The 15996-nt window shown below is 48.9% G+C and overlaps 2 protein-coding genes, 1 long non-coding RNA gene and 1 pseudogene across 3 annotated transcripts; all 4 read right to left on the reverse strand.

The window, feature by feature from the left end:
• Positions 1–473: 473 nt before the first annotated feature.
• On the reverse strand, positions 474–953 carry LOC101781351 (annotated as a pseudogene).
• Positions 954–5630: 4677 nt separating this feature from the next.
• Positions 5631–7207, reverse strand: LOC101767432 (chaperonin-like RbcX protein 2, chloroplastic). Its single transcript, XM_004981286.3, has 5 exons — positions 6754–7207; positions 6436–6527; positions 6267–6324; positions 6101–6166; positions 5631–5999 (listed from the first exon to the last, which is right to left on the reverse strand). Exons 1-5 carry the CDS (start codon positions 7000–7002, stop codon positions 5877–5879), a joined length of 588 nt encoding a protein of 195 aa, XP_004981343.1. The 5' UTR covers positions 7003–7207; the 3' UTR covers positions 5631–5876.
• A 596-nt stretch (positions 7208–7803) lies between these two features.
• On the reverse strand, positions 7804–8512 carry LOC101767831. The gene is made up of 2 exons (XR_001162976.2): positions 8294–8512; positions 7804–8149 (listed from the first exon to the last, which is right to left on the reverse strand). It is a non-coding gene; the product is annotated as an uncharacterized LOC101767831 (long non-coding RNA).
• A 136-nt stretch (positions 8513–8648) lies between these two features.
• LOC101781751 lies at positions 8649–9723 on the reverse strand. Its single transcript, XM_012842610.2, has one exon. The coding sequence runs from the start codon at positions 9611–9613 to the stop codon at positions 8798–8800; it is 816 nt and encodes a 271-aa protein (XP_012698064.1). The 5' UTR covers positions 9614–9723; the 3' UTR covers positions 8649–8797.
• Positions 9724–15996: the final 6273 nt, after the last annotated feature.

Consider the following 15996-nt stretch of genomic DNA (forward strand, 5'->3'; position numbering starts at 1 on the left):
CTGGTATCTTGATCGACCTCGTCTCTTTCCTGCTCATCGTCCTTTTGTACTAGTTTCTTCTCAGATCAATTCTTGTCAGCAGATCCATCAAAAACAGATTCTTCAGCGTTACTCCTTCCTATCGTGTCATTATTTTACTCCTTCCATCTCACAACCGATCTTGTAATCAGATTCATCACGATTGAATGCGTGTCGAAACATAAGCATCATTTGTGCCGGAAGCTGTCTTCTTCTGCCACATCCGTCTTGTCATTGGATTCATCCTAGTTCTAGGCACATTGGTAAACAGCTCCATGAGCGAAATATATAAATTCTAAATATTAAGCTAACGGACATATTTTCTGTCAAGTTCAAAGCCTCTACCTTGGTATTTTGTCTGCTGCCGTTTCTTACGTCCAGCTTATCCTCTCTTTTTTTTTACCAGTTTCTGTCTTTTGCATGCACGTACGCGCACCGGTGGGCCTATCGGTCGATCATACAGTGTTTTTGTCTGTATAAGATCGATCTGGCCGGCTAGGATCGGTGCTCGATCGATCGGTCACATCGACCTGGCCGCCGCCGCACCCTGCGCCGGCGCCGCCGACGAAGCCGTGGCCGTGCCCGAAGGCGCGGGCGTGGTCCTTGAGCGAGCTCTTGTGCTTGAACTCGGAGCCGCAGATGCAGTACCAGAGCCTGCCGCAGTTCTTCTCGTGCGTGCGCCAGTCGCCGCCTTGACGGCGAAGCAGGCCTTACCGCAGCGGTGGCAGAGGAAGGGCTTGCTTGAGGCCGTGCTTGCGCTTGCAATGGGTCTGCAGGGTGCGGAAGTCCTTGAGCGGCTAGGCGCGCGGGTGGTCGATGTTGTTGCGGCAGCCCGGCGCGCAGCAGTAGCATGGCAGCCGCAGCATGGCCGTGGGACGCTGGGAAGTGGGAACGGAGCCGAGTAAGCGAGCTTTGCTACGGAGGAAGCGCTCCATCAGGCAGCCGTGGGATGCTCAGCTTGTCCACGCGTCAGGAATGGGTCGGCACCCCAAGAACCGCAGGACTTGCCGGGCAAGTGACCCGATCGAGCAGTTGGGCAACGCAATCTGTCAGATTGTCACGACCATCCATCTGTTCGATCAGATCTTCTATCAACACACACATTCAAATGACAGTCAGGTCAGGTGTGCTGTAGCCTGTAGCCATGCAGGCATGCAAATATTCAATGGATCCAGCCGAATATGTATATCTTTATTTAGGAAAGTAAATATAACGGGCGGAGACAGGATTTAACATTGGGAGGCCAAGAAGAGTAATATGGACTGTACATAGTAAACTTCAATATAGAAAATTATTAACTCATATATTGTAAATTAATTCATTTAGCTAGAGGTCATCCATTTCATCAAAGCTACTCACATTTTTGTTAAAATCTAATACTACTCCATAAGTTAATTGAAAAATGCATAATTTACTTAACTAACTGTGCAAATTCTATTGCCTAATTTAGTGTTGGCATTGAGCATAGAGGGTCCATGGCTCCTGTGCCTCCGCCAAAAGTTGAATATGTGCATACCTGTCTGCTTGTCGTGACGCATTTTGTGATCTCCGTCAGAGTCGAGCTCCCGGGGTAACCCCAAACCGTTGCCGATTATTCATCGACAGATATTTTCTTAGATATCTGTAAAATCTTGATTGTACGTACCGATTAAATATTCTTGCTGTCTATATCTTTGGGGATATCTTTGTACGTGATCTTGATTTTACAGGCTAGATTGAGCTATCTATATTATTCTTTTTTTTATATATATCCTACTCATGTAACTAAAACCACGATTATACAGGGTAGTTCTTGCTGTCGATTTAATTGATTATGCGTATCTCTAGCTAGTCTGCGTAATCTTAGCTCTGACTTTTACTCTATATAAGCGTGGTCAATCCCGCCTTGCTTACAGCCCAACTCTTGATTCTTTTATTTCTAGTTTTACCTGATACCTAATCTTAATTTTTGTCACTCCCCCTGAAACCAACTCTTGATAATCAAGTATGAGGGGTGGACGCTGTGATGGCCTGGTGTATGTGATGGTCGTGTTCTGGTTCATCGTCATCTATGCATCATATGCACAATGCATGTAAGTATACATCGCCCTCTTGTTTTGTCACATAGTTTGGCAGCAAGAGCAAACTAACCTTAGGGAAGAAAGCCCCTACGGGGAATTTCCATGGACAACAAAATCCCGCTGGGAAGATACTGCTATTTGGAAGCCCCGGTGTTTGCTTGGCATATGGGGATTTCTGTTGGCTGGTGTTAATTTACCTAGATTTTTTCTGTTGGGTGACGTGTGGCAATAGAGAAATTGTAGACAGTATTTGTACTAATACATATAAGCAATATTTAATCAAGAGATAAATAGAGCAACAATATAATCCAGTTGCCTTCATAATAGTCTATAAGCTTAATGGACACAGAGTGTCAAATGTTATACTAGTCCATATAAGCTTAATGCTTATCAAGATATTATCCAAAGTAGTAGAATATTACTCCATGGTCCTCAGGGGTAACATGCATATGCTATTACATATAAGCTTAGCCCTTCTCAACCAGCACCAACATACTCAAAATGAGAAGACGGCTAAAATGATTCACACCATGAACTCCTATGTTACACAATATACTCAAAAATTTTCTCACGCACATAAAGAACAAATACCATGCACTTCAGCATGCACGCATCAAGGACTAGTAAACTGGCATGTCAATTCAGCACAAATCGCTTCATTTTTCTCAGATCATGTATTGCTTCCACCAAGGACTCTGCATAAACAAAAAAGAGTCAAAATTGCGAATAATTCAGCCATGTTAGTAGTAGAAGGTGGCATACTGGCAGCACACAAAGTAAGAGTGCAAATAGTAGTAGAAGGTGGCAGACTAGCAGCACACAAAGTAAGAGTGTAAATATCTAGCACAAGTTTGCAAAGATCAGAGAGACAAAGCTGTTGCAGTGTGTAAATATCTAGCACAAGTTTGCAAAGACCAAAGAGACAATCCGTTGCAGTTTCCTACTAGACAAGATAAGATCGAAATATGGCTTCAGCTTAATCTCAGAAATAAAACCAAACAGATTAGCTTAGCCCACAATAATTTGCTACGACAATGCAAACCAAGTCTTGCAACAAATGTCCTTGTCCAGAATTACTTACACATGGGATAAACACAACGATCTGTCACAAATAGACAGTCAAAAGATAAAGCTTATAAATTGTTGGGGATATAATTAAGCAAATACAATCATGCAACAGGCAACTAGCTAGCTAGGGCAATACAAGGGGGGGAGGGGGGGCGCTAGCTTTGTTACGCCGGTCAAATTACGCGCCACCTTCTTGCTGTAGGGAGCAACAACATAACACACATCCACATCCCCGTGTATACTCAAACCAAAAAGGTTCCACACCCAAAAGCTTGGCTTTATTGATTTATGACAAAAGAGAATACATTGAGCCCAACCTCTCTACTCTACAAAAAATATTGCTAAACTTTGCATATTATGACAAAAAAGATAGACTTAGTATTAGGGCATTCACATGAATCCAACCACGAACCAGAGAACATTTCCCCAATATGACAATTAGCATGCAAACACCAGCCTATACGAATCTCAGGAACATAAGCCTACAAGTGAAGGTACACCAACCTAAAAGCAGAGCAAAAGTTAATATGATCAGAACTGCACTGACAACATGACGAAGCAATTTAAATGAGAAACTAAACCTGTCTAGCAAGAAGAATATGCTCCTTTGTTTGTGGCATCGGGCCATCAGGTGCTGACACGACAAGAATACCACCATCCATTTGAGCAGCTGCAGTGATCATATTCTGGCATTTTCACAGAAAATTACTTTGGGTCGTAAACAAAAGATAATGAATGTTGGACAATTGCTAAATAATAAAGAGCTCTAGATGCTTGATTTGTTAGGATATTCTCAATATAACATGCAAACAACTTTCATTCACAGGATCACAAACTATCCCATTTGAGAGATAAAACATAACTGGTACTCCGTATTTACCTTGACTCCAAAGTTGATATATTGAACGGAGGCCAATGCTACGAATCGATGGAAAGGAATCACGAATCACATGAATCTGAACCGAGAAACTAGCAAGCACGATCGGATCTAAGCTGAGGAGTACTCACGTGCGAGTGAAGTTGGCCATGGACCTCGCCCAGAGAGTTCCGGCCATCAGCGGCGGCTGGCTCGCCAGTGTGAATCACGCGGCCGATGCAGAAGCCATCGTCTGGCGCCACCTACCCTACTCCATCTCCCTAACACCGGAGCAGAACCCTAGCGAAGAAAGGAAAGGGTATGAGAAGGGGATGATTCGAAGGAGATGGGGATCGGAGAAAGGTTGGAGGAGGCGCACCTGGACTGGGATTCTTGGAGGAAGTCGCGAGGCGGCCGGCGGCAGCAGCAGCTTTCTATGGGAGTGCGTGAGACGAGAGCACGGGGAGATGCAGACAGGGAGAACTTCTTGATCTCCGTAGGTCGGGCGCATTGCTTCGAGAAAATTGGGCTCGCTTGGGCTGAAGTCCCCGTCCTAGCGGGCTGCCAAAGTCGTCGGTTGGGAGCCCCGCGGAAACAATCGGCGCGGCCTTCATCTGCGGGGAAAAGGCCGGGAACCCCGCGGGGAACTGGGCTGCCAAACTAGCGTACCTACATAGTCCTCATATGCCAAAATATAAGTGTATAATTATGTATTTATGCAAGTACTTGTCCAGGTGTGCTTGATAAAAAATGCATTTTTTTACAAAAAGAATATTGTGCTACATATACGTAGAGTTATTAGAAAAGCGAGAAAGATAGAACATGCTTCGGTATTGATTATTGTACGTATGCATATACTCCCTCCGTAAAAAATGTAAGCATTTTTGACTATGTACCTAGAGTCTAGTGCTTGTCTAGGTGTGCATAGTAAAAAAATGCTTATATTTATGATAGAGGGAGTATTACATTACCGGTGATTGAGATCGATAACTGTTCTAGAGATAAGAATGCATGGGGTTGCACACCTTTTAATTAATAGCACTTGTAAAAAGATGTCATTCGCCGATGTAATAGCTCAATCTAACCTGTAAAATCAAGATCACCTACAAAGATATCGCCAAAGATATAGACAGCAAGAATAATTCAATAGCACATACAATCAAGATTTTACAGATATCTAAGAAAATATTTGTCTGAATGATCGGCAATGATTTGGAACCCAAAATGCTTCACGACAAGTAGACAGATACGCACATATTCAACTTTTCTAAATAAAGATATACATATTCGGCATGGCTACAGGCTACAGCACACCTGACCTGACTGTCATTCGAATGTGTGTGTGTGTGTGTGTGTGTGTGTGTGTGTGTTAATACAAGATCTGATCGAACAGATGGACGATCGTGACAATCTGACAGATTGAGTTGCTCAGCTGCTCGATCGGGTCACTTGCCCGGCAAGTCCTGCGGTTCTTGGGGAAATGCCGGACGGCAAGGCCCATCGCGTTCCCGTAACCGCCACCGTGCCGTGACGCGCTAGGTCGTCAACAAGGCTCTGGTAAGCGTGATTGACGCGGTTAGTCAAAATGGAAAATCATAGAAACTTCCAAAAGAACTCAAGACAATCTCTGAAATGAACCCAAGCTTCATTATTCACGCAAATTACGTATAGTATTTCTGCTTCCCTGAAATCAACTGCAGACACTAGAGAGAGAGAGAACCAGCATTGTAACACTTGAGATTGGCATACACTGTTCCTGAACAACTTCCCAGAGACATCTACACTCTCTACTACAACTCCAACTATATACAACTGACAACATACCTAAGGAGCTAAGCTTAATCACCAACCAAAAAGAATTCTACGCCTCCGCATCAGCCGATCTTCTCCGTGTTGGTGTCATCGGTTGGCCAGATGACCGTCTCCATGAGCCGCTCCCGCATCAGCGTCAGGTTCTCGTCGGAGATCATCTCGTACATCTTCGCATGGTCACATTTCTGACAGTTGTCCAGAATCAAAATGTCAGTGTATTAGCTGAACTGGGCAGCAGGTTGGTTGGCAATACTCAGACTACGACACGGGCAGTGATTCCAGTTACCTTTATCCATTTCCCGTACAGGTGAAGCCTTGTTATCATCACCCGTTCGGCAAGCTCCTGCCTCTCCTGAAAGACAACAAAGCCAGAACCTGTGTGAGCTTGATTTGCAGCAGTACAAGATCATGTGCTGGGTATATCTGTGGATTTATCTACTACTATGTACTACCTTGCTGAGAGCCCGGAGGAACAGCTTTCCATCAGTAGGTTTGTTGACAGCAACGAAGCTGTGGCGGAAACAAGAACATGTCCATTACACAACCATGAGCCGAATTCATACTTGATGAATAGATGATCAATGGCATGCAGTAGGACAAAGAGAGAATTCTCGTTATTACTTGTAGAACCAACGGTAGTTTGATGGGTTCATCTCGTAGAGCTGGGTCAGCACGGTCCTGACGGCTTTGTAGGTGAAGTAGTTCATCAGTTGCTGCAAGCAAAAGACAGCAGCAGGAAATTCCATTCAGTGTTGAAGAATTCATACACCGGGAGAAGAAGTCGACATCTATTTTTCACTGAAAACAAGAGGTTTTGTCTTGGTAATTAGGCTAAATCATAGCAGAATCAAGACACGTTTATGGTCAACAACTGTAAGGTCTGCTTGACAAGTATACTAGTAATTAAGGCAAACGAGCAGTATAGCTCGATCAACGTACCAGCTGGACGTCATCGAAGGTATCATCGTACTGCCCCCCGAGGTTACAGACGATGCCGAGCCCTCCCCTGCTCCGGCTCTGCCTGAGGGCCCTGACCGAGCAGGACGGCCGGCGAGCCCTCCTCCTGTAATCCCCCGCGAACAAGCTGGTGGTGCTCACCGATGAGCCGCCCGACGGTGCGGCCCCCGCGCGCGTCTTCCTCAGCCCCGCTACGTCCACGGCCGCCGGCATCATCTGAACTCCGGCCATGCTGCCTACCTGTTCTTCAAGCAGCAACCGGGCACTGCAGGGTTCTCCTGTGTCGCTTCCCCGCCTGATGATCTAGCTCCGGCTTCAGGGGAGCGGCGGCGGCGGTGTGGTGCAAGGGAGAAGAAGACTTGCAGTGCGGTTTGGCCTCCCCCTTTCTCCTCCTCTGTCCTCGTGGCTGGCTGGCCTTCCTGGCTGCCATCCTCACCAGCCAAATTTTCTGAGGCCCAGGGCGCGTGCGGTTTCAGCCTAGCGTTGGGGAAAACTTGCGTCAGCGCCACCGTGCGCGACACGCGGAGGCCCGCCGTTGGCCGGCGATGGTCCCGGCGAAGATTCTAAAAGACCGGGCCCGTATGGCCACGGGAGAGGAGATGGAATTCCCGGGCGGGGCCCCGCGTGTCATCGGCACGTCCACTGGCGAGGTCGTTGCCGGCAGGTTCGTTCGGTGGACCTGAAGCAAAAGGCGGGACGGCACTTTGCCGGTTTGGTTCGTCGTGGCCGGCCAAGGTACGGAATAGAGCACGAGCAAGTGGAATCCGAGGTCCCAACAAAACGGCGAGCAAGAAAGTATGAATTGGTGGCAAATGGCACATAGCATTACCAATCAGGAAAAATATCGACACTCCAGTAGTGATTCCTCCTAATCCTCGACGAGGGCAACATCCGCCGGGGCATTGGAGGATCACGGATCATGAAAATGAAACAGGATTTCTGCCCTGCAAAAGACAATCATCAAGGTTCTCCCCTTGTAAACAATAGACACGAGCACAAGGAAATAGCAAATCACCAGGCAAAAGGCACATATAGCACAGATTGGCATCCCTCCACGGATACGGTTTTCAATAATGACAGAAACTGCGGGTTCAACATATAGGATGAACTAACAAGCAAACACATGCTCTCTGTGTTCCACAAATGCGTCACGACCAAAAGATAAGGCTGAGACAAATTGAAGGGAAGGAGTCTTAAACATCCACGCCAGAACCAGAATAAAGCCCAGAGGCAAGCTTAATTTGCTACTTTCGAACATGAACCACCTAACTAGTAAGAAGGACCTGGCAACAATAAGTCTGGATCGATCCAGCAGAAGGTGTGCTATGTCTCGATGCCTTTCATCACGTACGCTCCCTGACTCTTAATCGACCCATTGCTGCAAAACAAAACAATCCAGGATTTAGACAGATGGTGATAGTGCTAGCTATGCTAGCCAAGACATGAGGCGGAGCAGTTAACAAATTCAGCAAGCATGAGTTGCGCAGATCAAATGAATTCAAGCGGCTGGTAGTAGAACAACCTTACTCTCCGCGGCCGCCAGTGCCGCAAGCCCTGCTGCAGCAGGACGGTGTTCGTCGACCTTGGTCTCACTTGAACCATGCTTCCTTTGGAGGAAATTGGAAGGGCAAATGACAGGGTCACTGAAAGGGTAGTCGTGAACCACTCCATGCCACAGTAGCCCCCTCTCGCCGTGCAGCTTGAAGATGCAGATGGTATCCACCGTCGGCGCAAAGTTGCGCCGATGGAAGTCAGCCAGCGTGACACAGAGGGGTACCGTCCGGCGTGAGGATAGGGCACTCGAGCGGCCGCTGCGGCAATCCCGCCTCCTTGAAGCTGTCCAACCCCCAGAGCACACTGACAGGAACCTCTTCCACTTCCTCCCACCACGCTTGCTGCCACTTACCCCCATCAGGCACATTCAGAGTCCATATCTTCACCAAGTCATCTGCTGCAGATTCCGCGGCGTTATGAATGCAGACGAGCCAGATGGAGTCCCTGACGCAGGCCATGGTCCCGATCAGCTTCAGGTTATCCTTTCCCATCTGCTCCAGGCACTCGCGCGGCAACCTGATGAAGCCGAAGTCCACGGCGGTGTCGCTGGTGGTGTGCAGGTCGCAGTACACGAGGCCTCGCGAGAGATCGGACCAGAAACCCTTGCCTTGGAAAGAGAAGGCCACGTCTGGATCTCTTCATGCTGTGTCTTGATCTGCCACAGACCGATGCCGTCGTCGGACGCTGGGTTCGCCCTTGCCTCCGGAGTGCATACGAAGAGAACGGGTGGCGGAGTCCGAGGCAGCTGAAGGCGACTAGTCATGAGGAACAGCTCGAAATCACTGCCGCGGCGCTTGGGGACGGGCTTCATCGTACCAGTAGGTAAGTAGAGATCTGATAAGTAATTGATCATGGAGAGTGACGCGCCGACATGGTCGTAGACGAGGTAGTAGGTGAGATCGAGACGGAACGGGCGGCAGAAGAGCAGGAAGATGACGGTGAGGTCCTCCTCCTCAGCCATCTGGACGACGCCCTCGGCTTGCATCGGGCGGGGACGCATATCCTTGCTGGGGGCGCTAATCTCGAGCTCCGAGTCGAACCTTCGAAGCGCCTCGTCGCTCATGCGGATGTCCAGGGAGGAGGTGAGGAGCGGGCCGGCGCCGAGACGCACGTAGAGCTTGAGGCCTTCCGCCGCCTCCTGGCCGTGCTCCCCACATCCGTAAGCCTTCCTGCTTGCGCACTCGATCTCCGTCCACCCACCACCCCCTGGCTCGTCGGTAAGTGCACCCATATCCACTTGGCCGCTCAGCAAGAAGATGGGAGCAGGACGCCGGGCGGCGGCAGCCATGGTTGGCGGCGGAGGGCGAGGCGGCGATCGGTGTTGCCAATTTGAGATTAGATGGAACTCGTGGACAGGGTGGGAAGGACGGACACGGGCACGGCACGACACTCGACTTCGCCTCGGATCCAAAGGAAGCCAGGGTGAACGGAGACCTGTTCGATGCGGGTTCACGCGGATCGTGGGGATAGTGTGTTTCTCGGTGCACGATGGACCAACTGTACTCTTGTTGTTGGGTCACTAACGGGCTCGTTCTTCCTTCTTTTGGACCACACGGGCTCTCTCCAGTAAGAAGGTGGTCTTTTGGGCCACACGGACAGGTGCTCGGGTTCGGGCGTGGGTCGGTTGTTGCCGGCAGGTTCGTTCCGTGAACCTGAAGCAGAAGACCCAATCGTGTTACAGATCTACTAAGAGCAACTCCAAGAGTACTCTAAAAAATTCTTCCCCAAAACTATGTATTGGGGTTCTTCCAAAAAAAATTTCCCCCAAAAACATATCAATCCACAGCAGATAGCTAATAAATAGCCCCCAATATTTTAAAACAGGCCACGTCATCGTATTGGACCTATCGGAAGGGACGCGCGAGCGTGCGGGAATCAAGATTGGGGAAAGAATGCCAACGCTAAAATATACACGGTGGTAGGCTGTTTTTTAGCGTTGCTAAAAAATTGAGGAGGTTTGGGTGGATTGTTGGAGTTCGTTTTTTCTCCTTTTTACCCTAAAAGAAGTATTGGGGATAAGATTAGCAGCCTCTTGGAGTTGCTCTAAACAGATGCAGTACCATTATTTTAGGCACTTAGAAAAGAGGCATAAATCCAGTTATTATCGATAGGATACTGCCACGGTGCCACCGGCTGCCAAGCACCGGAACAAGCTATTCGTAGTATGCAACAGTAATATCGCAATCGCAATGAAATCCAGGAAACACATGGAGAAAATCCCTTATTTGATATTACTAAAATAACCTGTTCCTTTCTTAACCTCAAAAGTTTTCCGTTCCTTATTTGACCACAATTTTAACTTTTGTTCCCAAATTGACACTCCATTCGATTTTCCGTCCTGCTGCCATTAGATATTGTTGGCGCTAGAAATCGGTCAACTGAATCCAAGCGACTGACATACGACCCGGGAGAATCTGCTTAGCTCCTGTTCGGGTGAATGCCCAAGTGCGGTTCGCGCGGCGTGCCAGCCAATCTGACCTGTTGATTGGCAAGGAAGAACACGTGTCAGGCCCAGAAATTACGATCGGCTAAGTTTCCGATCGAGAGAGTTTATCGGCGAATCGGCCGATTTACTATGGTAATGAAATCGGCTATAAGACAGCCTGATCTCTATAGCCTTGTAGACAGGAAATTGCTAAAGTGATCGGTACAAAGCTTATAATAACAATGCTAGGAACAGATCTAATCGGCAATGGATGAATCTAACGATAGAAAATAAAGAAAGCCGATACTACCGATTCCTAGCTGGATAACTGGTGATAAAAACTAGAAAAACAGGTAAAAACCTATGAATCTAGCAAATATCGATAACTAGTGAATAAATCTAAACGAAACAACAGCGATACGCCCGGAGTTAAAGCTTAGATATTACTCGATAAACGGAACTTACAGAATTGGCCGGAGATCAAGATGATGCAGCCCTGCCAACCCGCACGAACTCGTGGAAAAGAGAAAAGTAGTAGCGAAGTCGCTTGAAAGTAAGTACGAGGAAAAAAGTAGCTTGTTGTATTGATTGGTTGATGATTACAGATTTACAAAGGTAGCTATTTATAGCCCCGTACAGATATCTTCTTAACCGACTAGAATTCTATCCCTAATTCAAACAGAAAACAAATATCTACAAGCACGATTCGTGCTAGGTTGGTTACTCCACGCTTCGTGGGCTGACTTCCATCTTCCCCTTCTACTCCTTTCCAAGCCCATACAGGCCCAATTAGCCCATCCCCCTAATCGGCCGATTCCTTATCGGCAAAAGATTACCGATTGGGACTCTAATATATTCGACCCAAAGTGAGACAGAAGTCACTGGCCGATCTCACACTGTAGCACCATTTGGCCGATTCCCAACTGTGCTTCTCCGATTCCCCCTCTTCTTGGCGCCGATTCTACTAGTGACGAAATCTGGCGTCAACACATGTCCCCCAGTTTCGGAGTAAAACATAGTCTTTTACTTCGAAATTCTTTATAACCTCCCCTCCGAAACGGCCGCAGTGAAAATATCCTTCCGTTTCGCGGTCTTCCAGCTGATCATTGCAATTTTTCGAAACGGGCACCCACGACAGCCACTACCCCCGAAAAACTCGAAGCGCCGGCGCGGTAAAAATTCCATTTTTACCCCCTTCAGGCATCCTTTAAATAGCGCTTCACCCGCACCTCGTCTTCAAGCTTACGTCTCTTTTCCCAGCGCGCGCGCCTTCTTCTTCCTTCAGCACCTTTCTCTTGCCGCCGAAGCTTTCTAGCTTCACCTCCTGTTACTCTTCCCTCTTTTCTTCCAATGGCGGCTCCTTCCGGCAGCTCTCCCGCACGCGACACCCCAGAGATAACACCTCCGATGGTGGTGGCGACAACCGTCACTCCATCCATAGATGAAGGAGCTTCATCGGAGATCCCAATGGCGATCCCCATCGCGGCCCCGTCGTCCGCATCCGTATCGGCGACCACGCCGATCACTCAGAACTTCATCCCAGAGGTAAATACCGAATCCTTCTTCTATCGGTAATGTATTCACTTTAGATCTGTTTCTTACTTTTCTACACTCCCCTTCTTTTTTAGGCAGTTAGGCATAGAATTACCATTCACCTCACGGGAAGCCCCGGCCTTGTTTGTCTCGGTCCCATGGTAAACCCAGATCCAATAGATCTCATAAATTTGGAAACCGACCGGATACCCTTCAAACTGTCTGATATGAACTTAGACCACTGGCTGGGCACTTTTAGATCTTGGCCGAATGAAACCCCAGGTTGGAGGGAGTGGTACCAACGGGTGGCCGCATCAAGGAGCGTCTCATGGGAAGAACTCAAAATCGGCCAGTGCATCAACCTTTCCTTATCTCAGATGGAGAAGAATGAGCCGTTAGTGATGGCGGCTTCTTATTTTTGATTTGATGCACTTAATGCATTCTTATTCGGGCACGGTCCTATGACCCCCACACTGGCCGATGTGGTCCTGTGAACCGGCCTTGACATATCCTCCCCAGATACGCCCTTCCACCTTCTAGCCACAACGTCACATCGGCTGGACACAAGGGGAATCGGCGGGTGGAAGGGCTTCATCAGAAGTAATAAGAGGACCGGGACCGTTGAAAATAGGGAGCACACAGCTTTCCTGATGATGTGGCTAGAAAAGCACTTCTTTTGTGGAAGAGCCGCCGACCCGACAACCAATACCCAGGCTTTAGCTGAAGCATTGTCTAGGGGAAACCATATCCCTCTTGGGAAACATCTGCTAGGGGCCACTTACCATATGCTTCATCAAATCGGCATAAGACTATCCCAGGGAGAGCCGATCGGCAATCAAGGTGGGTCCTGGTGGTTCATCAACTTGTGGCTAAACCTTTATATGAGCAGAATCACTCAGCAGCCGGTGGATCGCATGACATTCCCCAACATCGAATCGGCAGAAGACCCTACCGAACGCCGCCGATGTATGTCTTTCGGTGAAGCGGCATCGGCTTTCCCGGGTTGCGCGTACTCTGCTACAAAGGTAGCCGAATACTTTCGATGCTTCTATAACGGCTTCAATGAAGATGCAACCATCTGGTTCCCGTATCAGCGAGACGACCCGGTCTTTGAACTCCCCACTTGCTTCGATTCGGCTTCCGGCCGATTTGATGAAGATCTCTATGAGGAATTGATCAAGCCAGGACTCCTGCCAGCCAACTTCTTCTCGGGGAAGGATGCCCCGACATACGAATTCTACAACCCCTCCGCTGCAGCACGTCAATTCGGCATGGGTCAGCTGCCGATTCAAGTGTACTTTGCTGGCCGGATCAAGTTTAGAGATGAGCTCACATCGGGCCTGGATTACAGTCGGTTGCGAGACCGAATTCCGGACTCCAGTACAATTAACTTGAACGACTGGCTAGTAGCTCCATTTGCTGTCCAGCCGTTCAAACTCTGGTGGGCCGATTGGAAGCAATTTCTCTTCTGCAACTCAGCATCGGCATACTGTAACCTTCTGGACCCGACCAACATCGACCCGAACGCCGAGGTACTTCACTTAGCTGATTTTTATTCCTCTTAACATGATTGAGTACTAATGATTTTATTATTTCTTCAGGTCGAGAATCGGACCCCTCCAACACACAGCCGCAGCGGACGGCTAATAGAGGGTCATCCATATACCACTTATCCTCTTATCGGCTATGACGCCCCGTCTGTTGACGTGATTGCTGGCCGATCGAAACAAGTTCATAAGAGGACCACTAAAAAGACCAGTCGCCGAGTCCGGGCTCGTACGGAATTGGCAGATCCTCCTGGGCTCGTATCGGCAGAAACTTCGACCGCACCACCTTCACAGGTCATTCAAGGCGCCGATACTCAAGCCATCACGCAAGCTGGGGCGGCCGTCGCATCGTTGCTGTTGGAAGCCCTACAGGTAAACCTGAGTTTTGCTGCCCCCGATTGTTATTCTGATATTAACCCTTCTTAACCTTAGTCCACACAGAGCACCCCTATGGAAATACAACAATCGGTAGCAACTCAACCAGCCGTCGACGCGCCCCCGCCCCCATCCGTTGAGGTATAGTACTTATCTTACCGATTTCCTTTGGGTGTTTACGTAATGTACTTATTCAATCCTCTGACACAGGCCATCGGCATACCAGGCGCTCCTCGACCACCGATTTTTTTTCAGGGAGCTGGTCCAAGCACCGCGCCGATTATCGTGGAGTCTTCTTCATCCGATTAACCCATGGCGCAGGCTCCTGAGCAAGGCATGACGGCTCCACAAGTGCAGCATGAGGAAATTCGCTTCAAAATGGTAAGTTTCTGCCTCGGCTTTTATCCAGCCGATTTGCTCTTACTCCCCCGCCGATTTATTCTTTCCCTTTATTTTCTCCAGGAACAAGATACCCCCGACAACAGCCTCTTTTCCTTTGCGGTTGCCCTTTCCGATGACGAAGAAGTTGCTTCTCGCCAAGTCACCCTGAGCTTCGTTCCTAACGACGTCCAAGTTAAACTTTCCAACATTCGATCCCTCCTTCAAGGGGACATCGGCCGACTAGTGGAAGATGCTTCGCCGATTCGGCAGCTCTTTAATGACGTCAGCGGACGAGTACCAGAGGAGGCAGAGGAGGCCCTAGCGCCGGCGGCCTTCATCGAGTCCATGAGGATCCCAGTCTTCAGGGCCCTTCGTCATATGGTCGATCGCGCTAAACTGGCCAAGACTCGTGAAGATGAAAACGCTTTTAAGCGTCAGGCTCAAGAGGCGCATCGGCGTATCCACGTTCTAGAAGATTCCCGCCCGGCGATTATCGGTGAGATACACCGCCTCAAACATCGGAGGGCGGAGCTTGCCAAGGAGATGGAGCAAGTGACTAAGGCAATCAGTGCCGAAGAGAACAAACTCCAAGAGCTACCCTCTGTTATTGCCGATTTGACACGGGAGAGGCAGCGCTTTGCTCACGAGGCTCTGAAACTCCATCGCAGCGCATCGGAAGTCCCTGGATCGGCGGAAGAAGACCAACGGGTTCTTGACTCTGCCGATCAGATCCGGCGTCGGGCCATCACGGCTATCGATACCCTTCTGGGTAATCTGTAAAACACTGACCGTTTTGTACGAACATTTACTGTCTTCTTTGACCGTCCCTCACGACGCCCTTTCTATTTACTGCCCTCTTATTACCGATGGGACGTGGCCTTACCAGATTTCCACGCATTTTTCCATAAATACCGACCTCGGCGCTTACCCCCGATAGCACCAACTTGGCTCTTGGTTTACTTCTCTTCTTTTTCTCATCGGCGCGACCTCTCTGTCATGGCTTCGTCGTCTTCTTCTTCTGTTAACCAGGTGAAGCCCTGACCTCTATCTTCCCTTAGATCTTAGGAAAAGAATGTTCCTTCTTATTCCTTTTTTGTTTCAGCCTCAACGTCTTAGCCCCGAGCTCGTGCGCGCCATTGAGTGCATTCACTCCGAGGACCCGTTGTCGTCGGAGGACAAGGCGCTGATCCTGGCTCACCGAGAGGAACTCCAAGACCACGTTACTGCGGAGGCTCGTGTTGTCTTGGATTCCGTGGTGAGCGAAAGTAATCGCCGATCTCCAACCGTCAGGGGCCATCATCGTGACGATCTTGAAGATGACGTCGCCACGGCAGCCCGCACGATCTTGGACTTCGTGGAGAGGAACGGTAGCCAGCGACCTCCCACCGACAGGAACCGTCTGCTTCCTCG

This window comes from Setaria italica, chromosome IX (assembly GCF_000263155.2).
Source record: "Setaria italica strain Yugu1 chromosome IX, Setaria_italica_v2.0, whole genome shotgun sequence".
NCBI classification, from domain to species: Eukaryota; Viridiplantae; Streptophyta; class Magnoliopsida; order Poales; family Poaceae; genus Setaria; species Setaria italica.